This window comes from Phacochoerus africanus, chromosome 12 (genome assembly GCF_016906955.1).
Source record: "Phacochoerus africanus isolate WHEZ1 chromosome 12, ROS_Pafr_v1, whole genome shotgun sequence".
NCBI classification, from domain to species: Eukaryota; Metazoa; Chordata; class Mammalia; order Artiodactyla; family Suidae; genus Phacochoerus; species Phacochoerus africanus.
The window spans coordinates 46,762,391-46,787,902 of record NC_062555.1 but is presented as its reverse complement, the minus strand read 5'-3'; the positions used below and the strand labels follow the sequence as shown (position 1 = coordinate 46,787,902).

Genomic DNA, 25,512 nt, shown 5'->3' with positions numbered 1-25,512 from the left:
GTCTTCCTCCAGGCTGGGGGACCTGGGGACAGTCTGGCCTATGGGGGTGGCACTCAGAATGTGGTTCTAGGAGTTCCCTGGGGGCTCTGTGGCTAAGGATCTGGCTTTGTCACTACTGTGGTGTGGGTTTCTTAGCCTGGGAACTTCTGCATGCCCAGGGCATGGTCAAAAAAAAAAAAAATGTGGTTCTATTCAGCAACAGCCCAAAGAGTGCTAAGCTTTGTGAGAAAGACATGAACATAATCACTCATACTGGTTGTGGTTGTCAGAGGGCAGCACCCAGCTTGAGTGTGTCTGTGAACTACTAATATGCTTCAAACCCCCCAATTTTTTTTGGCCATACCCACGGCATGTGGAAGTTCCTGGGCCAGGAATCGAACCTGTGCCATGGCAGCGACCAGGGCCACTGTAGTGACAACCCCAGATCCTTCACCTGTTGTGCCACCAGGGAACTCCCCAAAGGGAGAGATGTTAAGAGAGGCATGAAAGGCAAAGACAGGAATTCTAGCATGAAGAAAGCATGTGATTGGAACAGGAAACCTTCGTAAAGACAAAGGTGGGTATTTTCCCCAACCTACACAGAAGGGATTAGAAAGGGAATTAGTGTCCTTACAAAGAACAAAATGTGGAGCTCCCGTTGTGGTGCAGCAGGTTACAAACTGGACTAGTATCCATGAGGATGCAGGTTCGATCCTTGGCCTTGCTCAGTGGGTTAAGGATCTGGCGTGGCTGTGAGCTGTGTTATAGGTTGCAGACTCAGCTCCGATCTGGCGTGGCTGTGGCTGTGGCATAGGCTGGTGGCTGTAGCTATGACTGAACACCCAGCCTGGGACTCTCCATATGCTGAGGGTGTGACCCTAAAAAGACAAAAGGATAACAAAGAAAAAAAAAAGAACAAAATGAGATGTTAATGTTCTTTGTATCCGTTTGTCATACATGTGAAGCCCTTGGATGAGGCTGGAAGAGTCCCTCTAGGAACCACACCTGGAGAAGATGTAAATCACTGTCACTCACAGGCAGAGTGTCACTGAATGAAAAGCTCTGCTCCTCCCTCCTGCGAGCTGAACAGGGATGTGTTAGAGCATAACTTTTTTTTTTTCTTTTTTGGCTACACCCGTGGCACATGGAAGTTCCTAGGCCAGGGATCAAATCTGAGCTGCAGCTGTGACCTACGCCATAGCTGCGGCAATGCCAGATCCTTGACCCCCTGTGCTAGGCCAGGGACTATGCCACCAGAGAGACAACACCAGATCCTTAATCTGCTGTGCCATCGCGGGAACTCCTGGAGTGTAACATTTTTAAGGAAAAATACTGAATGTAGTTCAGGTAAAAAATAGAAGCCAAAATATTGTAAATTACTCAAAGAAAAATGTAGTTTCAAACTTAAATTCTAGGAATATTCTAGAAGCACTTCTCGACATGTACATATACTTGCCTCCTGATGTCAACGACATTTTAAGACCTGCAAAGGTTTATATGGCTGAGAAAGGAAACTTTCTTGCAAGATAGTAAGTGAAACTTGGTATCAGAGGCTGAGGCAGTAAGTCACCCTTTACTAAAAAGATGTGGAGGAAACACTGACAAGTTCATCAGCACAGACACAGTCCTGACTCACAAATCCACCCTGGGGCGGCCCTTTCCACTGTCAGGGCGCCCTCTGCTGCCTGTTGAGGCAGCAGCATGCAGGCGCGCCCAGAGGTGGACCTGCCCTTTCCTGCTCCAGATTTAGGATTTTCCCTTGATGGTGGGGCGGGGAGCCGGGGGGTGGTGGGGGGTTGGGGGTGGGCCCAGGCATGTAGAATTACATTTCACGATGGTAAAACAAAACAGAGCACCCCCACCCCACTTTGCATGAATTCTATGGGCAATAACCAGTCACCTACTCTCTCTAGGAACATTTCCCATCTCTCTTTTTTGAATTTTTCTTTCTTTCTTTCTTTTTTTTAACTAAATTTTATTGGAGTAGAGTTGACTCACCAAGTTTGTTAGTTTCAAGTGTACACCAAAGTGAATCAGTTATACGTATGCATGGATCTATTCTTTTCTTCCCCATATAGGTTATTATTACAGATTACTGAGTCGATTTCACTGTGCTACACAATAGGTCCTACTTAGTTCTCTCTTTTCTATACAGTAGTATGTATGTTAATCCCAAGCTAATTTGTCCCTACCCTCCATGTTTCCCCTTTGGTAACCTTAGTGTTTTTTTTTTTTTTTTTTGGTCTTTTTAGGGCTGCACTTGCAGCATATGGAAATTCCCAGGCTAGGGAGTCAAATCAGAGCTGCAGCTGCTGGCCTACACTACAGCCACAGCAACGCCAGATCCAAGTCACATCTGTGACCTACATCACTGCTCATGGCAATGCCAAGTCCTTAACCCACTGAGCAAGGCCAGGGATTGACTGGCATCCTCATGGATACTAGCTGGGTTTGTTACCACGAAGCCACAACAGGAACTCCCTGGTAACCATAAGTCTGATTTCACATTTTTCCTACTCGAAGGTACGTTGAGTACTTCTCTTCCAGGAAAATCCTAGGAGATCACAGAAATCTGTGGAGAACTCATGGTTTTTTTCATTTGATTGAAAGTACAAGAGAATTATTTCCTGAACAAAGTCATAATAGCACCTGTTAAATAAGGATCACTGATTTATTCAGGAATAAGGGAGAGCAAGCTCCTCCACTGAGGGACAGGCAGTTCTCTGACTTTGCTCTCCAAACCTGCCTAAGAGCAAAGCTACTTCCTCTGACATCTCTGTGGTCAAGGGCAGTGGTATACGGAGTAAGGGCCCACCTTCAAATAAACTGCAATTTTTAAGATGGAAAAGGGAAAAAGAAACCCAGGTAAAAAAGTCATCAGGGAGTTCCCATTGTGGTGCAGTGGAAACGAATCTGACTAGGAACCACGAGGTTTCGGGTTTGATCCCTGGCCTCGCTCAGTGGATTAAAGGATCTGACGTTGCCATGAGCTGTGGTCTAGGTCACAGAAGTGGCTCAGATCTGGTGTGGGTGTGGCTGTGGTGTAGTCTGGCTGCTGTAGCTCCAATTAGACCCTTAGCCTGGGAACCTCCATATGCTGTGGGTATGGCCCTAAAAAGACAAAAAGACCAAAAAAAAAAAAAAAAAGTCATCAGGGTGAAAGTCCAGGCTAGAGGTTGAAAGATCTGCGTTCTGGTTTAAGTTCTCAGCTTAAGTTCTTCTTAACCAGGCTAGACCTTAAGAATCTGCCTTTGTTAGCCTAGGGGTGAGAGGTCACGTAAAGCAGCTTAAGATGAGTATAGAGTGCTATAATTTGGTGAAGAAAATACTCAAATGCTATCTCATTCAGAGTAAATTATCTTCTGTTATCCCTGGACAAGTCCAAGGTTAGTTACAGAATAAATATGTGGAGTTCCCATTGTAGCTCAGTGGTAATGAAACCGACTAGTATCCATGAGGATGCGGGTTCGATCCCTGGCCTTGCTCAGTGGGTTAAGGATCCGGCGCTGCTGTGAGCTGTGGTGTAGGTTGCCGATGCTGCTCGGATCCCACATTGCTGTGGCTGTGGAATAGGCTGGCAGCTGTAGCTCCAATTCGACCCCTGGCCTGGGAACTTCCATATGCCACAGGTGTGGCCCTAAAAAGCAAAATAATTAAATAAGTAAATGGGTTAGGATGCTTCCACCAAGATTTGGGTAAATCACAGTACAGGGGTTTTCCCTCCCTCACCACTCACTCCTTTCTTTCTGCAAATATTTATCATGAACCAATGAGCGAGGCATTATTTATGAGTGAGGATCTCAAAAGGGTTTGAGAAAAGCAAACTTTAAAGGAGAGAGCCTGGGAACTTCCATATGCTGCAGGTGCAGCCCTAAAAAGCAAAAATAAAAAAAGTAATTATAGGAAAGGACTAAGATTTGTTAGCAGATTTGCAAAACTGCTTTTGAAACCTGGGCTCCATTTCCAAATGGCTGTTTTGAAATGTGACTAACTGAATTATGTTTTGTGTTGAAGATGATAATGTTGTAAGATTTTCTTTTTGTCTTTTTGCCATTTTTAGGGCTGCTCCCGCGGCATATGGAGGTTCCCAGGCTAGGGGTTGAATCGGAGCTGCAGCCACTGGCCTACACCACAGCCACAGCAATGTGGGATCCGAGCCGCATCTGCGACCTACACCACAGCTCATGGCAACAACGGATCCTTAACCCACTGAGCAAGGCCAGGGATCGAACCCGCAACCTCATGGTTCATAGTCGGATTCATTAACCACCGAGCCACAGCGGGAACTCCGATAATGTTGTAAAATTTTTTAAATTATGTTTTATGTTACTGAGGTACAGCTGATTTACAATGTTGTGTTAATTTCTGCAAAGTGATTTAATTACATATATTAAATTATTCTTTTCCATTATGGTTTATCACAAGATACTGAATAGAGTTCCCTGTAGCTATACAGTAGGACCTTGTTATTTATCCATCCTATATATAGGAGTTTGCATCTGCTGATCCCAAACTCCCAGTCCTTCCCTCCCTCCCTCTCCTCCCCCTTGGACCCACAGGTCTGTTCTTTCCATCTGTGAGTCTGTTTCTGTTTCATTGATACGTTCATTTTGTGTCCTATTTTATTTTTCAATTTTAGTTTCCACATATAAGTGATATGATACGGTGTTTGTCTTTTTCTGACTTCATGTCATGTGAGCATCTCTAGGTCCATCTGTGTTGCTGCAAATGGCATGATTTCATTTGGAAAAGGTTTTCAGTAAGACTGTCTCACAAAACCTACCTGGAAAACATATGCACAGCTTCAGACAGAAAACTACAAAGGAGCATAGCTTGATGTTTCACACTGAGCCACCCTCTGCCCCGAGGATGCGGGAGTGAGCACACAGGCGCACACACACACACACACACGCACGCGCACTCACCTCGTTTCACCATCCTGCCAGCCACGGTAAACTGGGTGGAATCGTTGGCAGCCCCTTTGCCCCGGGCCTTCCAGGCGTCTTCTCTCCCGGTGATGAGGTGCTTTCTCTCTTCGATGGTCATCTGACTCTCTCGACTTTCTGTGACCCGCTGAGGGTACCAAGGAGAACAAGGGAGAGGAAATCAGAGAGAGAGAGACACTTTAGCGTGGCGCATCCCTTGAGCTGAAAAACAAGGAATGTGGGGTCCTACATCGTCCCCTCCCCTCCAATGTCCAGAACTCTTCTATCTGAAATAGGCTTGGCTTCCGGATTTCCAGCTTGGATTAGTCATCACCACCAAGAGTATTGGGATTTAGGTGAAAACGTGCATCGCTCTCTGCTCATCTGTTTGTAACACTGCAAGCTCAAAATGATACTTTGTTTTTAAAATTTTGTTAAAGCCTGGTTGATTTACACTGTTTTGTTAATTTCTGCTGCACAGCAAAGTGACCCAGTCACACAGTCAAGATGATACTTTGTAAAAAGAAACAAAAAAAGAGAGACTGTCTTCTCTCCACAGGTTTTATGGTTCCTCTATTTTAGGTATCTAGTTAAACTTGGTGGACTAGGGATCTTCATCTACTATGCTCGCAAAGAACATGGTCAAGTCTAGAAACTTTATCCACATCACCACACGAGGAACACGGTCAGTTATAGAGCAGGGAAAGCTGCTTTATAACTGACCGTGTTATAAAGATTGGGAGTAAGGTACGTCTACATGGGTGAGATTCAGTCTAAGCCATGAACAAGGATCTCTTCTTCATCACCAAGTGTATTTCTTTTACGGAGAAATCACTGCCAGAACTGATTTTGAGATTCTTGGTAATTTAAATTAGGTGAAAAAACCTTTTTCTCAAGAGACATGACAACGATAATATATGGCTCAGATTCTAGATGGGATGGGGGTAGGGGGCTAAAAAGAACATTATTGGGGGGGGGGAATTAGTACAACTGGGATATGGACTGTGGATTAGATAAACAATGTATCACTGATAAATTTCCTCCCCTTGTTCATCATATTGTGGGGAGACAGGCTACCTGTTGGTGTCCCCCCAAAAACTCCTATGTTGTGATGTAATTCCTAATGGGATATACCAGGGAGGTGGGGCCTTTGGGATTAGTGCCCTTGTCAAAGAGGCCCTGGCCTCTGCGACTACATGAGGACGCAGATCCAGGAAGTGGTTCATCTTATCTATCTTATCTATCTACCTACCTATCTTATTTATCAATCATCTACCTTATCTATCATCTATCTTATCTATCTACCTACCTACCTACTACCATCTGTCTTGTCTATCAATCATCTACCTTATCTATCTATCTATCTAGGAGAAAAGGGTAAAGCAGGAAGTTGGCAATGGGGGTGGGGGATTGAGGGCTAAGAGGGGTCAGGGAAGGAAAAAAAAATGCCAACAATTGGTGGATCTGGTAAAGGGTATATGAGAGTGTCCTGCCTACTTGGATGATTTTCCTATAAAAATTTTTGTTTTAAATTTTATTAAAATAAAAAATTATCAACAAAATTAAAAAAAAACCCTTTTCCTTAATTCTCTAGCTTGTGATTGGTGAGATAACTCTAATTCCAAACACTCTCTGAATCACATACCCTTATAAATTATGAGGTAGATTTACCAGGAAAAAAACCTCATCAGAACTCCAAAAAAAGAGGTTAAGTCTTCTTTGAAATGAAGTTTTAGGAGTGAATTTTAATCAAATCAATATGGCACTTGCCTTAAAATAGTTAAAAACAGAAACAAAAAAACACAATGTATAAAGTACCAATTCTCCAAAGACCCAAATATCACCAGTTCAATGGACGCAGGGACACATCTCAAAGCCCGAGGTGTAGTGGGCGCTGTGGTTAATGACTCAGAAAAATGGTAGCCCCAGATCAAGAATTCCATTTCCTAATGCACTCAGATTCTCTTGCAGCTTCTGGGAGATGGTGATGGATGTGCATCTGGGGATGATCCAGGATTTAAAACTTCTAATATTTTTGCTTTGTTTGCTTGCTTTTTTAGGGCTGCACCCAAGGCATATGGAGGTTCCCAGGCTAGAGGTGGAATCAAGAGCTACAGCTGCCTGCCTACAACCACAGTCACAGCAACGCAGGATCCGAGCCACATCTGCAACCTACAGCACAGCTCACGGCAGTGCCGAATCCTTAACCCACTGAGCAAGGCCAGGGATCAAACCCACAACCTCATGGCTCCTAGTCGGATTCCTTTCTTTTGTGCCACAATGGGAACTCCTAAAGCTTCTAATAATTTTGCCAGATGTTAATGAATATGCTTTTCACCCACTTCTAAATGATAATATTAAACATAAAAGTTTTGGCTTCTTTAGTAATTTCACCTTAAATTGCACTTTGTAGGGTTGGTTTAGAGCCCCCTAATCCCTTTTATCTGATGTTAAATGGCTCTAGAATACATTTATTCACTTTAGAAATTAATAAAGTATATTACAAATTGCTATTAAATATTAGAACTCAAAATGTGAAACGTGAACCTACATCTTTATTCATGCACTTCTTTCTCTTTAGCTTAAAACTTCGTGATTATCTTATCTTGCTTTTCCCTTCTAAGTTTTTATTTCCTTATTTAAAGAAGGATGTAATACATAGTATAGTAAGTGTTGTGCCATATTTCAGGTTTATCCAGGTTTAGCTGATGATATTTGGGATTGACTGCAATAGTAAGAGAGTTGGGGCAGAATATGAGTAGAAGCCCTACCTCATTGGTGAGGTGGTGAAGCTAGATTTCTTGAATGGTACACAGGATTCAAAATGGTGATAACGTTTTTGAAATCTGAGAAGTACTGATGTGTCACTGTACCTTAGTTCTCTCAATTGACACATGCTTTTATGATATCTTCCTGGAATGTCATTTCACTGGAGGTGAACAGGATACAAATTTCAAAATTTAAATAATGTCCTATCTCTAAAGCTCTCCAGCTGAAAAGAATTTTACCCTTCAGTCTGCACGAATCCTAATCATTCATGTTCTGCTCTTTTGTGTACTGCCCCCTGTGTCAGAAGCACTTAGTGAGGTGTGCACTGGGATTTCTCAGGTGTACTGAGGCACACCTGCCAGTAACAAGATGGTAACCTGAAAACATTCTTGCATATTAACCCTTTGCATAGTTTCTAGCTCTGTTTTGCCAAGTGTCTGTCCATCCCTAAGACAGACCTTTCTCTTTCTTCCCAACTCTTTCAGGGCCTTCTTTCTCTCTCTCTCCCTTCTCCCTCTCCCTCCGTCCTTCCCTCCCTCCCTATTTCTCTCTTACCCCCCCTCCCCTTTCTCATCATTCTGCTCCATGTTCATGGGATCTATACTTGAGAGAGTAAAGGATAAATGGATAAAAGGATGCGAGGAAGAAGAAAACTTGAAACCTGACAAGAGAGAAATAGTCCATTTAGTTAGGCAGAACTTGTGAGCTGTTTAAATGCTCTGTTTCTCTCTCTGGGCCCCTGTATTGTTGCATATTGATACCAGGACCGCTGGAGGTAGGGATCACTGATATGTAATGTTTATCTGGAAAAACTGTCCAGAAGTAAAAATATAGGATTTTTTAGGCTATTTTAATTTTGAAGTGATAAAAACATAGACTGCCCCTGCTATTTTTCTTTAATCTAAAAACTATCTGGAGAGATAGTCCATGCTCATGGATGGTAAGACACAATCTTATCAAGATGTCAGTTCCTTCGAACTTGATCTATCAATTTGGTGTGATTCTAATTAAATTCCAGCAAGTCATTTTGTGGAAATTGATGAATGGACTCTCAAGTTTATATGGAGGATCACAAAACCTGGATTAACCAACCTAACATTGAAAAGAAAGAATAAGGCAGAAGACTGATACTTCCCAACTCCAAGAGTTACTATGAAACTATGATAAGAGTATTATTACTATCAAGACATTGTGGTACTAGTGGAAAAAAGAAACAAATAGGCTCACATAAATACACTCGTCTAATCTCTGCAAGAAGCAAAAGCAATACTGTGGAGAAAAGATAGTCTTTTCAGCAAACGGCACTGAAATGACATCCACCTGTCAATAATAAATAAAAAGAATCTAGATGCAGACTTTATACCCTTCACAAAATTTAATTCCAAATGGCTCATAGGCCTAAATGTAAAATGCAAAACTGTAAAATTTGTGGACAATTACATAGAAAAAACTTGAGATGACCCTGGGTTCAGTGATGACTTTTTAGATTCAATATAAAAGGCAAAATGGATGAGAGGAATAACTGATAAACTGGAGTCCACTGAAATTAAAAACATTTGCTCTGTGAAAGACACTGTCAATGGAATGAGAAGGCAAGCTACAGACTGGGAGAAAATATTTGCAAAAGGCATATCTAATAAAGTACTGCTATCTAAAATCATTTATCATACATATATAGACTCTTGAAACTCAACAAGAAGAAAACAAACAGCCAGTTAAAACATGGGCAAAAGATCTGAACAGACAACTCACCAAAAAAGACATGCTGATGACAAATAAGCAAATGAAAAGACGCTAAACAACCAATGTCATCAGTAAAATGCAAATTAAAACCACAATAAGATACTTCTACATACCTATTAGAAGTGGCCAAAATCCAAAACACTGACACCACCAAATGCTGGTGAGGATGTGGATCAACAGGTCCCACTGCTGGTGGGAATGCCGTATGACGGTACAGCCACTTTGGAAGACAGTCTGGCAGCTTCTTACGAAAAAACTAAATAAACTCTTACCATATGATCCAGCAATCATGCTCTTTTCTATCCAAATGAGCTGACAACTTATGTCCAGACAAAAACTTGCAATGGATGTTTATAGCATCTTTATTCCTAATTGCTAAAACTTGGAAGCAATCAAGATGACCTTCAGTAAACAAATGGATAAACTAGTCCATCTAGACCAGGACTACTCTTCATCGGTAAAAAGAAATGAGCTAACAAGCCATGAAAACGCATGGAAGATCCTTAAATGCATAGGACTAAGTGAAAGAAGCCAATCTGAAAAGGCTACACACTGTAGGCTTCCGACTTTATGACATTCTGGAAAAGACAAAACTATGGAGAGGGTAAAAAGATCAGAGGATGCCAAGGGAGGAAGAGGGGAGAGAGGGATTGAAGAGGCAGAGCACAGAGGGTTTTAGGGCAGTGAAACTACTCTGTGTGATACTATAAAGATGGATACAATCACTACATATCTGTCAAAATCCAGAGAATGTGCAACACCAAAAGTGAACCCAAACCTGAGCTATGGACACTGAGGGCTAACGACCTGTGAAGTGTAACAAATATACCATCTGGTGGGAGATGCTGACAGTGGGGGAGGCTATGTGTGTGGGGAGATAGAATATAATTGGGACATCGCTGTACTTTCTGCTCAATTTTGTATGTGAACCTAAAACTGCTCTAAAGCATAAAGCCTCTTAGGGTGTGGGATGGAAATCCTGTGAAATTGGATTGTGATGATCATTATACAACTACAGATGTGATAAATTCATTTGAGTAATAAAAAAATAAAAAATGAAACATCAAAAAAATAAATAAAAAACAAGGTCTCTAAAAAAGTATACTAATACATGTGTATTACATATAAGTATATAAAATATTTATATATCATAAATATTTATAATATACAAAGATAAACTTACTTGTATAAATTTATACTTATAAATATTTATAAAATATATGACTATAAATGTATTATATAAGTATATAATACTTATAAATATATTTATATTTTTGTGTATTATAACAAATTATATTTTGGCTGCACCTGGGCCAGGGACTGAATCCCACCGCAGGTGTGACCTATATCACAGTTGCAGCAATGCTGGATCCTAAAATTTATACTTAAAGACTTCAACAGTACATCTTTTCTCTTTAATAGTGACTTATTTAGAAGAAACAACTCATTCCCCGCTTAGTGATGAAAGAACAAGTTTGTTCCAGATTTCAGGCTCTTCTTTGGGTGGACGCTGGCTGGCTGTGTGGGACTGTGCTCTCACAGACCCACAGTCCTGACTTGAGGAAACGAGCCAAGGCGAGTGAGGGAAAAGGTTGCCTTCAGGAGAAAAAATGGGGAGTTTCCACTTGAGCAGATGCAAGAGGAAGCCATGAGGACCCACCATTCCCCTCCCTCTGGCTGAAAGCCTGTGTGTCTCCCTCAAAAGCCTGTTTTGTCACCACTGGTCCTAAAGGAACTGTATAGTCACATATTTCTAGTTAGAGGTCACCTGAGAGTTGTGATCCCAGGCCTGATGAGGAGACAAGAGGCTCTAAGAGGGACATGACTGGCCAGATCCCATGGTTGGAGGGCAACTAGAACTTGGGCTGGGGGCAAAGTGGAGGCAACCACTTTTTCTAGCTATTTTGATCCTAGGGATGTGCTGAGGGGAATAAATTCATTCTATGACTGATATTTTTAGCTTTAAACATCATCAGGTATCATGTGCCAACAGAATTCCTCCGCCCAGGCTAGGTCTGCCCTCTGGTTGGGGGCTCAGATAGGGTACAATGAGGGGGAGGGTGGGGAAGGAGAGCTGCGGTTTCCATGCCAACAGTGCCACTGCAGCCCACTCACGTCAGGATCACCTCTCCCTCCCTGTCCCTTCCACACTCCAGGGTGCCTCTGCCACATCCTCCTACTTTGTCAAGGGCAGCAGATAATATGGTTCCTGAGCGGGAGCAAGGACCAACCCTGGGGTTCTTTTTGGGCACCTGACTCAACTTAAGCTATAAAGCTTGGGGGTTAGAAGGGAGAACTTTCATAGATCTATAGCAAATAGAGAGGATGAATAAATAATAATAAAAAACTACACACAAAGAAGAGCCTAAACCTAGAGGGCTCCACTGGTGAATTCACAGACATTCAAAGAAGAATAAACACAAATTCTTCACACACTCTTCCAAAATAGAGAAGAGGAGAAAACACTTCCTTTCTATGAGAAGAGTATTTACCTGAGGTGAAAACCCATTCTAGGTGGGCCAATATAATTCCATGAGGCAAGTATTATCCTGATTTCAAACCCATACAAAGATATCATATGAAAAACAAACGAAACAAAGCAACAGGCCAATATCTCTTATGAATACTTATGTGAAAATCCTCAAAAAAATACTAGCAAATTCAATCTAACAATACATAAAAAATAATTTTACACTGTGGCTAAGTGGTATCCCAGGATGCAAAGTTGGTTAAATACATGAAAATCAATTAATGCAATGCACTACATCAATAAAGGACAAAATCACATGATTACATCAATAGATGCAGAAAAAGCATTTGAAAAATTTCAAAAGCTATTCAAGATACAAAAAAACCAAAAAACCAAAAAAACACACACTCAACTAGGACTAGAAGGGGCATCTTCAACCTGACCAATATGGTAGACAAACATAATAATATTAAAATTACATTAAATGTAAATGAGCCATGCACTCTAAATAAAAGGCAGTGATTATCACTGGGGAGAAAAAAAGGATGAATAGAAAGATGTCTAATCTTAAGAGATCTATTTTTAAATATAAAGCCACAGATAATTAAAATAAATTATTAAAAACTACATTTGGCAAAAAGATAAAAAAAATAAGAGGGGAAACTCTCCTCTTCAACCAGTTTCATGATTAGGAGATGAATTAATGTCATCAACTTGACTCTAGAGGTCTGAGCCAGACGTGACATGACGAAGTGATTACACACACACACACACACACACACACACACACACACACACATGCACGCATGCACACAGAAATGCAGTTACTTCCCCAAATGAAACCAGCTCCTCCCTGCCGCTCAGAAATTGCAATGAGGCTTTAATACACATAGGCTTTTCCTCACCTGATTAATAGAAACAAAAGACAGGTATTTATGGGCAGCAGGTATAGCAGGAGAATAAGTAGAAGCATATACAGGTTCCTATAGAGCAAAGCAAGAGGATTAGAGGTGAAAAGAGAAGATTTATCAGAGCAGGGTGGGGGAGGGGAGGGACCAAAAAAAAAAAAAAAATGAGGATTTCTCTAACAGAAAGTTAATTTACTCATTGCAATTTCACTCTCCCCAAGAGTCCTTCCTATTTGTTTAGTTTTTTTTTAGAACACTAACAGAAATCCCCACACAAGCACAGTAAATACCCCTGAGTCACTTTGGTGCAGTAACTGAGTGAAGGGTGAGAGTACTGCAATTTCCATAAAATAGTCAGTGACAGAGAAGGGACCCTGAGGTTCCTGGACAGTTTTAACACTTAACATAAAATATCTTCTGAAAGCCTTTCAAATTTTTTTTTCTTCTTCTTCTTTCCATTCTACGATTGAAACAAAATTTAAAGACGCAGCACAGCTCTCCACTCTAGATCAAGGTGGTCTCTGGCCTCGGGGTCAGAAAAACCAAGCAGAGAGGGTCACCAAAGGGAACTGTCTGGGAGGAAGGGTACAGGTGGCAGGGAGAGACCTATGTGAGAGTCAGGCTTACCCAAAGCAGATTAGAAATGGCATTATCATCTGTAAATCCTCCTTCTTCCTACAGGTTAAAACAGATAGGAGACATTGCAGGGGGTTGAAAGAGCAGGAGTTTCAGTGTCACAAGCAAGTTCAAGAACTTTGGGCTGGGTTCCCTGGAGAAGCATGCACATGCCGACACAAGCGGGTGGCACCAAGTAAACGCATTCACTATCGGCGGGCTGCTAATCTGGAATCTGGAGGTGGTACAGGCTGCCTTTCTCGTCCTCTTATCCTTATTCCTTCAACTAACTTCATTCTCTTTTTTGTGATTTTTGTTTGTGTGTTTCTCTTTTTAGGGCTGCACCTGCGGCATATGGAGGTTCCCAGGCTAGGGGTCAAATCAGAGCTGCAGCTGCCATCCTACCCCACAGCCACAGAAATGCCAGATCCAAGCTGCATCTGTGACCTACTCAGCAGCCTGCAGCAACGCCGGATCCTTAACCCACTCTGTGAGGTCAGGGATCGAACCTGAATCCTCACGGATACTAAGTCAGGTTCTTAACAGGCTGAGCCACAATGGGAACTCTGTGACCTCATTCTCTTAAAGTGTGATTTGGAATTTCAATGACAGCAGGCCATCTGAACCCAAATGTGGCAGAAGTCACCTTCCTAGAATTTTCAAGGACTTGTTCTGGGGCCACCACAGATCTGAGCTTGATTCACTGACTGACCCTATGACTGAAGCAGAGCTGGACCCTAATCCATGTCTCAGGCACTAAGGTGGGGGTTATAACAGCACACTCTATAAAGGGTTCTCATTTCCTGGAAAAAGTCTGAAACACTGGAGTTTCTTGGCCAAAGGGCACAGGAATTGCTGTCTCTCCCTGAATATTGATCGAATATGCCAAAATGGGGTTGGAATTTTAAATAATGATTTGGTGGGAAAAAAAACATAACCACAATTTAGCTGAAACAAGAGACCCCTGCCACATCCCTTTTCTTTCAAATTTTGCTTCATTTTGGGAGTTTCCATTGTGGTGCAGCAGAAATGAATCTGATTAGGAACCACGAGGTTGCAGGTTCGATCCCTGGCTTTGCTCAGTGGGTTAAGGATCTGGAGTTGCCATGAGCTGTGGTATAGGTCACAGAAGTGGCATAGATCTGGCATTGCTTGTGGCTGTGGCTGGCAGCTGTAGCTCTGTTCCGACCCCTAGCTTGGGAACCTCCACATGCTGCGGGTACAGCCCTAAAAAGAAAAAAAAAAATTCTTTTCAAATTTTGCTTCATTTCATTTTTCTCATTCTTGGGATGGGATGAGTTGCTCTGAAGGAAACTGTCCACAGACCATGCTCAAGTGCATATATTCCCCGTGCTAGAAGCCAGGCCAAATATACAAACCAACTGGATTTACCATCTTTTTGAACTAATTATTTATGCAACAAAAGCAACAATGTGTAAGTCAGGTTAGTAGTCCCCTAGCCTGAACCAAGAAAAGAACGCAAACTATCTGAAACTATCTGTCCTAAGAAACGACAGGGTCTGCAAGGTAAATGATTAGCACTCTTAAGCTCCAAACCATCAATCCTGATTTGGGGAGGGGAGGGGAGATAAATTTGGAAAGTAAGGAACTGATGTTATGTAGTCTCTTGAGACAGCATTGATCTTTTCCTGGGGAAAGGAAGACTCTTAATCCTCCAAATCTATTTCTGGACCAAAAGAATATTTTCTTACCACATAGGACCCCAAATGAGATGTTAGTTAGAGTTCCAAAAGTTTGTTTTGGGACAAACTCTTTAGCAGAAACAAAAACAAGGCATTCTTCACATCTTTTTTTTTTTTTTTTGATATGGTTACATGACCATCTATAATCACTCATGTGGCTCACATCATATTTTTATTGGATGGCACGGATTTTTGCAAGAGATTATACTTATAGAGTCCTATCTCCATTTCCTGCCTTTCAGCACTTTTACAGGCTGCAATGCATGGGGTTCCGCCCACTGCACCCCAAAGCTTGAGGAGGCCAACTGTAAAGTGCTTGGTAACCATGAATTCGTGCCTTTGATGCATTCAGAAACTGTGCAGCAAGTGGTGACCTGACCACTTTTCCCTTGTTATGGTAAATCCACCCCTTTTCCCTTGTTGGGAAAGGTGGAAGGTTCCAGAACTTGGGCCCGGAACAAGTCTAGATCCAGCCTGGGCAGCAAGATCCCCCTGCATGGATTGCATGCATGTCCTTCCTTTTTCAGAGCTGCCCTGGGATACACAGCAAGCCCTGGCCATGTCTCAAGCACCCCTCTGCTGCCTGGGGCCTGTTTCAAGGCAGGTCAGGTTCAAGGCACCTTGAGACGTGTGAAAGGTCAGGTTCAAGGTACCTTGAGGTGTGACTGAAAGGTGCTGCCCACACTTTGGAAGAAATGAAGACAAGAGCTTATCAGAGGCCACAGAAAAACCACTTGACCACAACAGAACCTACGATCTCCAATGCCTGCTACAAAAGCCAAAAATAGATGGGCTTATTTTAACTTCAAAGAGTTTACTGTCTCCGGCCAAAGTGAACCAGGTCACGGAGCAGCGCTGGGGATGGTGACTTCATTGTTGGTGCAAGAATCTGCAGTGTCTGAGACCCAAAGACATCACTTCCCAGTCAAGTCCAGGGCTTCTACAAACTGGGTTTGCCACCGAAGGGACAACTGCAGTCTCTTCCCATCACCTGCCTCCTAAGAGTGGCAGCCCAGTGTTAAGGCAGTTCTGACTTCATCCCGTATTCCCAGCCTTCTGGTCTTCCCAGCCTTGGGTGATCCCTGTCTCCTAAGAGGGCAGAGCCCTTCGATGGATTCCACTGCTGATGAGGAATCTACGCAGGCTTGAGCTGTGTCACTTTAAATTTTCACCTGGCCATGTGGGACTTGCTAGGAAAGGTTTCTTTGCACCTTTCAAAATGACCAGGAGGGAAGTTGCTAAACCTACTTGTAAATCAGCGATTTCAAGACCCTTTTAAATAAAGTTTGTGGGCAATTGGGATACATCATCATTATTTTTTTTTATTTTATGGCTGCACCTGCAGCATATGGAAGTTTCTGAGCTAGAGGTGGAACTGGAGCTGAAGCTGCTGGCCTACAACACAGCCATGGCAACACTGGATCCAAGCTGCATCTGTGACCTACACCTCACTTTGCAGCCATGCTGGATCCTTAACCCACTGAGTGAGGCCAGGGATTGAGCCTGCATCCTCATGGACACTATGGTGGGTTCTTAACCTGCTGAGTCACAGCAGGAACTCCCTGGGATACATTATTTGAGGGACCAGCTGTTTTTCACTTCCAGATTTCATTCTTAAAACCCTCAAATTTCCTACCGAGGCTCTTTAATATCCAGTTATACTTGAGATCTTTGCAAAGGATAAGAATTAAATGTCTTTAGTCATTTATCAATATAAACACATTTTTTGGTGGGGGGGGGGTGCGGGCTGCACCTGCGGCATGTGGAAGTTCCCAGGCTAGGGGTTGAATAGGAGCTGCAGCTGCAGGCCTACACCATAGCCACAGCAATGCAGGATCTGGGCCACATCTGCGACCTACCCCACAGCTCACGGCAATGCGGGATCCTTAACCCACTGAGGGAAGCCAGGGATGGAACCTGTGTCCTCATGGATGCCAGTCAGATTTGTTTCTGCTGAGCCACAACGGGAACTCCCTATAAATACCTTTAATGTCATGTCTGCCACAAACAAGAATTCAAACTGCTGCTCTGATTTAACCTATGATATCACAGAAGTACCGCGTGAAAGGGTCACAATTCCCTCCTCACAGTTCTGAGCACACACCTTGTTTTTATGTAAGTTTCTGAATGCATAAATGTTCACATTCACAATCTCTCTCCTCTACAGATGCTTATTAAATGGTTTTAGAACTAGAAGGCATCCAGGTGATCATCTGTTTGGAATTTTTTTTTTCCTTTTTGTTTGAAGACTTTTGGTCTTAAGAGTCAGCCAGTGAATGTGTCCAGGGTAAGTGCTCTGCTTCCAGCCAGCAAGTGCATTTGGGATCATGGGGCCAAGCGGCAGGAAAGTGTCCGCCCGCTTTGAAAGTGTGCACTGACTAATCAAAAGCTGGTTGATGTTACATGAGTAATTTAGCAACGCATGAATATGTTTGTGCATGAAATGTTTGGCAAAATTGATCATAGTATAGTCCTTAATTTGCTGGAAACTCAAAACATATTTTGCCATACATTTTTTTTTTTTCCCCCAGCGGTACCTGGGGCCTATGGAAGTTCCCAGGCTAGGGGTCGAATTGGAGCTGCACTTGTTCTGGCGTTGTTCACAGCCAGAACAACGCCAGATCTGAGCTGCATCAATCTACGCCAGAGCTCACAGCGACACTGGATCCTTAATGCACTAAGCAAGGCCAGGGATCAAACTGGCATCCTCATGGATACTGCTGGGTTCTGAACCTGCTGAGCCACAGTGGCAATGCCTGTACATGCTCAATGAAAGGCTTAGCTGCTCATTGTGAAACATGCCTTCAATTATGAAATAAGTACTCAGTGACCATAGATAGCTATGTCCTTATCTTATATATTCATGTTTTGAATCTTGGCAGAGGACATTCAAGCCCATATTTTACATGCACCTTATAAATGGTTAGTGGTCAGCAACGATTTTTCATTAGAAAGGGTTTCATAACACTGCAAAGTCAGACTCCATTGAAGACGGTTTGAAACTGAAGTAAGGGCACACTTTCAAATTTAGGAACTTGCTGATGCATTACGTATGAGGTGCTGCTTTGAGGTCTAGAACATCTTAAGATTTCACATGGGTTGTTTTCTTGGTTGAATTTTTTGGAAACTGTTTTTGCATTCAATTGTTTTTGTTTGAGTGAGGCTGCCGTGGGACAGACGTTAAGTGTGGACAGGGATAGCAAAAGTGCTGATGCTTCACAGGGGAGGAACTTGTTAAGCATGCTTGCCTGGTGGAGGCATGGCTAAGCGTGATGTTAGTGAGAAGGCTTTATCCCAGCACAGACAATGTTACCTTCTTCTTGAGTGACTGTTCCGTTTCTTGGATGTGCAGGCTGCTGGTGACAGACGCCTTGCCATACTCCTGCTTCCTGGTAAGTCGGTTTCTCCAATCTTCCTCACCACTCTTCTTCAACAGTGCTAATCTAAGAGGAAGAGACGCCAACCACAAAGAGTTCAGCACCAACCATCCTTGGAACAGAACCACAGTTTAAGTAAGTCGGAAGTCTATGGTCAATAAATGACCACAGCTACCTACGTTTAATCTTTTGGAATGTCACTTATTCCAAAGAAAGTATGCCTGGAGAAATAATAGAGATCATTCTATAGATCATATGGATTATTATATTTACATTATGTATAAAAATAATAGGTATTTTAAACCATGATATATATAATTATGTTTTCTGAGATTTTCTAAGATGGCCCCAAGGATCTTAAAGTTTGATTGAAATGCAAAGCTGAAATTTGACTTGTTGGATAAAAGATGCAATATCATGCTACCAAAGGAATATCTCTGTTTTTCCCTTGCCTCTGGGCTGAGCGTGAAGGAGATAAAAGGAAACATCCCCATCTTCTTAAGAAGATGGGGTACATATATATGATGGAATACTATTCAGATATGAAAAAGAATGAAATAATGCCATTTGCAACAACACAGATGGACCTAGAGATAATCATACTAAGTGAAGTTAGAGAAAAACAAATATCATGAGATCACTTACAAGTGGAATCTAATAAAAATGACATAAAAGGATTTATGAATAAAACAGAAACGGATTTCAAAACCAATCTTATGGTTATCATTGCAGAAACCATTGGGGGGAGTGAGGAATTGGGAGAGAGGGAATAACACATACACACTACTGTGCAGAATAGATGATTAATGAGAACCTACTGCATAGCACAGGAAAATCTACTCAATAGTTAGTAACAACCTATATGGGGAAAAATGGATATATTTATATGTATGACTGATTCACTTTGCCATACACCTGAAACTAATGCAACAATGTAAGTCAATTATACTCCAATAAAATTAAATTTTAAAAAGGGTAAATGTCCCCAGAGAAAAATGTCTTCTAGTGACCTCTTCTGGTCACTTGATGAATTAATATTTACAACTAAAGCTGGACAGCAGTTATTCGCAAGAAATACAGCAGAAACGGGTTTAAAAATTTAAAGCTATAAAACATTGACAAACTCTGCCTATCGTATGTTTTATTTTTTTAGCAGTTCTACAACTTTGTACTTTGAGCTTATACTAAAAATGTGTAACTACAAACCAATTAGAGCTAACGTATCTATGGAACACTAAACTCAAAACATCAGTATATTATTTTTTATTTTTTAGCTTTAATCTTTATTTTTTATTTTTTTCTAATAAATTTTATTACATTTACAGTTGTACAACCATCATCGCAACCTAATTTTAGAACATTTCCATCCCAAACCCCATGTCCATCCCTCTCCTGCCCCAACCTGTCCCCTTTGGTAACCATAAGTTTTTTAAAGTCTGTGAGTCTATTTCTGTTCTGCAAATAAGTTCATTGTATCCTTTTTTTCCCCCCTGTCTTTTTGCCATTTCTAAGGCTGCTGCCGCGGCATATGGAGGTTCCCAGGCTAGGGGTCTAATCGGAGCTGTAGTCACCGGCCTACGCCAGAGCCACAGCAACGCAGGATCTGAGCCGTGTCTGCGACCTACACAACAGCTCATGGCAACACCGGATCCTTAACCCACTGAGCAAGGCCAGGGATCAAAGTGGAAACCTCATGGTTCCTAGTTGGATTCGTTAACCACTGAGCCATGACGGGAACTCCTTTTTTTTTTTTTTTTTTGATTCCATATATAAGTGATAGCATATAATGTTTGTGTCTCATTGTCTGGCTATGCTTAGGATAATAATTTCTACATTCATCCATGTTGCTGCATTCATTCTTTCATTATTTCATTCTTTATGGCTGAGTAATATTCCATTGTATATATGTACCACATCTTCTTTATTTACTCCTCTGTTGATGGACATTTAGGTTGCTTCCATGTCTTGGCTACTGTAAATTGTGCTGCAGTGAACTTTGGAGTCCATGTATTTTTTAATTTTTTAATTTTTAAAAATTTTTTGTCTTTTTGCTTTTTCTAGGGCCGCTCCGGAGGCATATGGAGGTTCCCAGGCTAGGGGTCTAATTGGAGCTGTAGCCGCCAGCTTACGCCAGAGCCACAGCAACTCGGGATCTGAGCCTTGTCTGCAACCTACACCACAGCTCATGGCAACGCCGGATCCTTAACCCACTGAGCAAGGCGAGGGATCAAACCTGCAACCTCATGGTTCCTAGTTGGATTCATTAACCACTGTGCCACGACGGGAACTCCTGGGGTCCATGTATCTTTTAGAGTCATGGTTTTCTTTGAATAGACACTCAGGAGTGGGAATATGTTTTAATTGCAGGTAAAAAATGGTATTTAAGATGGTTTCTCTCCTGTATGCTAAGCCCTGTTCTTTTCCTCCAAATGAACTTGGTCTTTCCAATCTGTTTCCTTAATACAGGAACTTCTCTACAAGCCATTTTTAAAATTATTACATCAACTTTCCTCAGGGGAAAGCTATATCCAAAAAAAGAATCTAATTAACTAAGGTTTTTACCTAACCTACTTCAGTTCAGCTAGGGTGTAACTGGATAAATAAGCTGCTTGAATGTTGTGATTTGTGAAAAGTTATCCTTGTGAACATGAAGCTGTTTCAGTCTTGGGCATTTAAGTTGCACAAACATGGGAAAGACAAAAGGCACAAAAGTCGTGATCATTAAACTCACGTGAGTTGGTGCTCAAATAATTTTAGGGAAAAAAAATGATTGGAGGCCTTTTCTTTGCAAATGAGCCTTTTACATATTCATTAATGCATGTCCACAAAGAGCGTATTTTTAAGCATTGGATCAGGGCTAGTTTGGTTGTTAATTCCTGCCCAGTGACCTGGTTTCTTTCTTTTGTTGGTCCTAATGGACTCTAAGGGCCCTCTACTAAGTGTCCTGACTCCATTAAATACTTACATGGGAGAGAAAATGAAATATATCCTATGCCATGATAACAGTTTATTTAAGCAAATAAGAAATATTTGCAGCCACAAATCCATGTACATCTCCAAATTCATACATAATCATACTGTGTACCTGTCTATTCACGCAGTCAACTAATGTACGATAAGCTGTGAACTCCCCAAGTGGGGAAGGAGCTTCAAACTCTAGACCTATCCCCTTACTCGATTTCTTCCTCTTCCTTCTTCCCTTCCTTTCATGTGACAGCAGATAAGACACCGAGGTCCATTCTACAAAACTGGTATAACGCTGCCTCCTTCATCTGTGACATTGTGACGTATAATGAATACATATTTGGTTTTCGTCCCCCTTCCTGGCACAGAGCTGCTACAACTTCCAGAATTTCGAAAGTGTTGAGACTGATGAGGGTGTCTGATGTGAATGAGGTGATTTTAGAAGCATCTAGGGATGAGGATTGGTGGGCAGGAGAACCAACCACATAATTAGAGGGTTGGAATGTTCCGTCCCAGTCCCTGACCTCCAGGGAGGGAGGAGGGGCTGGAGATTGAGTTCAATGGTCAATGAAATTAATCAATCAGGCTTACGTAATGAAGCCTCCATTAAACAAACAAACAAACAAACAAACAAACCCAAAGGGGAGTTCCCTTCGTGGCTCAGTGGTTAACAAGCCTGACTAGGATCTATGAGGATGCGGGTTCGATCCCTGACCTCACCTAGTGGGTAAAGGATCCAGCTTTGCCCTGAGCTGTGGTGTAGGTCAAAGATGCGGCTTGGATCTGATGTGGCTGTGGCTGTGGTGAGGCCAGCAGCGGTAGCTCCGATTCGACCCCTAGCCTGGGAACTTCCATGGGCTACACAAAAACCCGAAGGGCAGGGTTCTGAGAGTTTCTGGGTTGATGGACAGGTGGAGGTTTGCAGAGGGCGGTGCTCCCAGACAGAGGCATGGAAGTTCTATGGCCCTTCCTCCCACCTGTCTATCTCCTCTATCTGGCCACGCCTGAGCTAGAGTCTGTTGTAATAAACTCAAGGGTCAGTAAATAAAAACATTTCTCTGAGTGCTATGAGCCACTCCGGCAAATTAATTGAATCCTAGGAAGTGGCTGTTGGAACCTCCCATCAATAGCCTGTTGGAAGGTCAGAAGCACAGGTGACAACCTGGACTTGTGATTGGGGTCCAAAGAGAGAGGGGAGGGGCAGTCTTGGAGGACTGAGCCCTTTACCTGTAGGACCTGATGCTGTCCCCAGGTAGACAGTGACAGAATTGGGTGCAATTGTAGGACAACCAGCTGGTGTCAAAATACTGACTGAGGGTGGAGGTTGCGGGGGGGGGGGGGGGGGGGAATCTACACTGCAAATCAGAATCAGAATCTTATAGCTAAGGCCCCACTTGGTCTCATTTAGCCCTAAAGTCTGTCATTTACGATGCTTAACAATACTCTGCATCCTCTAAGGGCTAGTGCATATACCAGAAAACAGACTCCAAATTCCATCAGTGTTTCCAGCTGAATGTCAGACTATCTCAGGCTCACATTGATCTTTCCACCAATTATTCTCAATGAGTCAGTTTTATTCTAATAGGAAAAAAATAATCGAAGAAAATCCAATCATGAAAAGAAACTATTAGCATGTGCACGCTGCAATAGAGCTTTCAAAGTGTCTGTAAAGGAGACGTTCAGAAAGGAAGCAGCCAGGACTTTTACCCTAATTCATTATCTTGTGAAAACAACATTCATCTCTTTGAGTCTCCTTACAAAAGGATGTCAAAACCTGCTCTCTTACTTCACCCTTGACTCAGACTAGTAGTTATTCATCTTGGCTAGCTACCTACTTTTTTTTTTCCTTTTTATGGCTACGCCTGTGGCATATGGAAGTTCCCAAGCCAGGGGTCAAATCAGAGCTGCCGCTGAGGGCTACGCCACAGCCATGGCAACACTGGATCCGAGCCACATCCTTGACCTACGCGGCAGCTTGTGCAATGTTAGATCCTTAACCCACCAAGTGAGGCCAGGGATCAAACCCGAATCCTCATGGACACTATGTCGGGTTCTTAAACCACTGAGCACAATGGGACCTCTGACTATCAACCTTTTAAAATCATATTAGATTCCAAATGACTTGAGAAAAAATTTAAAAATTAAACACAGCTTCATGAATTGTATTTGTTAAAAATAATGAGCTACTGTCTAAGGACATTCTCGAAAATAAACTCCCAAATGTCTGGAGCAATGATGACGGCATCTAAATAGTCACATGGTTACTCTGGTGGCTGCTCTGTGGAATGGAAAACTGATTTAGAAAAAGGCAAAGAATGGGTCTGTAATCGTGTTATAGCTGACCATGCACTCTGCTGACCTGCCCAGCAATCCCTAAGAAACTAGATATTGTGACGGATGAAGAAAATGTTGTACCTGTATATACAATGGATACTTGGTCACAAAAAAGAATGAAAGCATGCCATTTGCAGCAACATGGATGCAACTAGAGATTCTCATGCTAAGTGAAGTAAGTCAGAAAGAGAAAGACAAATAATATACGATATCACTGCTATGTGGAATCTAAAATAGGGCGCGAAGGAACCTATCTACAGAACAGAAACATACACACAGACATGGATGGAGAGCAGACTTGTGGTTGCTAAGGAGGAGGGGGAGGGAGGGAGACGGACAGAGAGTTTGGGGTTCGTAGATGCAAACTATCACATTGAGAACGGATAGGCAATGAGGTCCTGCTGTACAGCACAGGGAACTATATCCAGTCTCTTGGCATGAAACATGATGGAAGATAATATGAGAAAAGGAATGTATATGTGTATGTGACTGGGTCACTTTGCTGTACAGCAGAAACTGGCACAACACTGTAAATCAACTATACCTGAATACAAATTTTAAAAATTTTTAAAAAAGACATTGGATATTATGATTCCCAATGACACAGGCAAGGCTAGATACACATAGAGGCCAAGGATGTCACTGATGCAGGTTACACTTCAGGTCAGTGGGGCAGGGAGTGACAGTTCCAATCCTGGATGTCTTGCCTCCCAGCCCAGTGCCCTGGCTTGTTTCACTAGTTGTGTGTGAGTTGACCAGGCACGTTTCTGCTCTCATGTCTTAGAAGTATTCTGGCTTTTTAATTAGTTTGTTTTCCCTGCCTGGGATAGCCTTTAAAGAACTCCTCCATTGCAAAAATCTGAACTGTTATTTCTGGACATGCTGGCAGGGTTGTCCCCAAGAACTTCTAAAGCCTACAGAGTAACCAAAATGGAAGACACTGGGCTTCAACTGGGGTATTAGATCCAGCCAGAGCCTGCAGAGTGCAAGTGACAGAAAACCTAAAAATAACATGCACTGAAATGTACATGTGTTATTCTTATCCCTTGAGGTTTCCCACCAGGTGTTGAATGGGCTCCGGAAGTGGGGAGACCTTTCCAAATGCCTTCTCTCCTGCAATCTCAGGACCCTCCTGACTGACCAGCACCCCTGACCCCCAGACTGCCCTGCACCACAGAGGGCCAGGTTGGGGTGGGGCCAGGGGGCAGGGCAAGAGTCTGGTTCCACACATGCTATCAATTACTGCCTATGCAATTCCAACAACCGTCAGCGCTTTTAACATCTGCCAAGTTCAAGTGCCACTGGCAGGGTTAGGAGGCTGAGAGCCTGGGCATCTGCTGGGTTTGAGGCTGAGAACCTCTGTGTAACATGTTATTCATGCCAGGCTTGGCCCAGGGCCACTGGGATGGGTTTCTGCTAGGCCACTGGGGAATCAGCTACCCTTCTAGCCACAGTCCACACTTTTCCAGCAGAGAAGTCTAGCCTGAGGCGGGCTGTTTCAGCAGCCTGATCTGAGAGCCCTGCTTGCCTAGTTCTGCAGGCTTGTGGCAGTCAGGCATGGGTCAAACATGGCACAGGAACCCAGCGTGTCCCTATGCTGCAGGACATTTTTTTCTTCCTTCTTTAAAAATGTCCCTTCGTTTCAGAGGACCATGGGTACCGCACAGATAAGGCTGAACAGCACGGATTAGTCCTCAGCTCAGATCCTGCCTGGTTTGCAGGCTG

The 25,512-nt window shown here is 42.6% G+C and overlaps 1 protein-coding gene across 6 annotated transcripts in view; it reads right to left on the bottom strand.

The window, feature by feature from the left end:
* The window catches only part of SVIL (supervillin), a 170,747-nt gene that overhangs the window by 41,366 nt on the left and 103,869 nt on the right, over positions 1 to 25,512 (bottom strand). For 3 of the 6 annotated variants that reach the window (XM_047754684.1, XM_047754686.1, XM_047754688.1), the window contains 4 exons: positions 18,426 to 18,555; positions 13,422 to 13,469; positions 12,792 to 12,869; positions 4,905 to 5,052 (listed from right to left, as the gene is read on the bottom strand). In XM_047754684.1, the coding sequence (XP_047610640.1) occupies positions 4,905 to 5,052; positions 12,792 to 12,869; positions 13,422 to 13,469; positions 18,426 to 18,555 (404 nt within the window). The remainder of the gene's footprint in view (positions 1 to 4,904; positions 5,053 to 12,791; positions 12,870 to 13,421; positions 13,470 to 18,425; positions 18,556 to 25,512) is intronic. The other 3 variants (XM_047754687.1, XM_047754689.1, XM_047754685.1) reach the window with 2 other exon arrangements.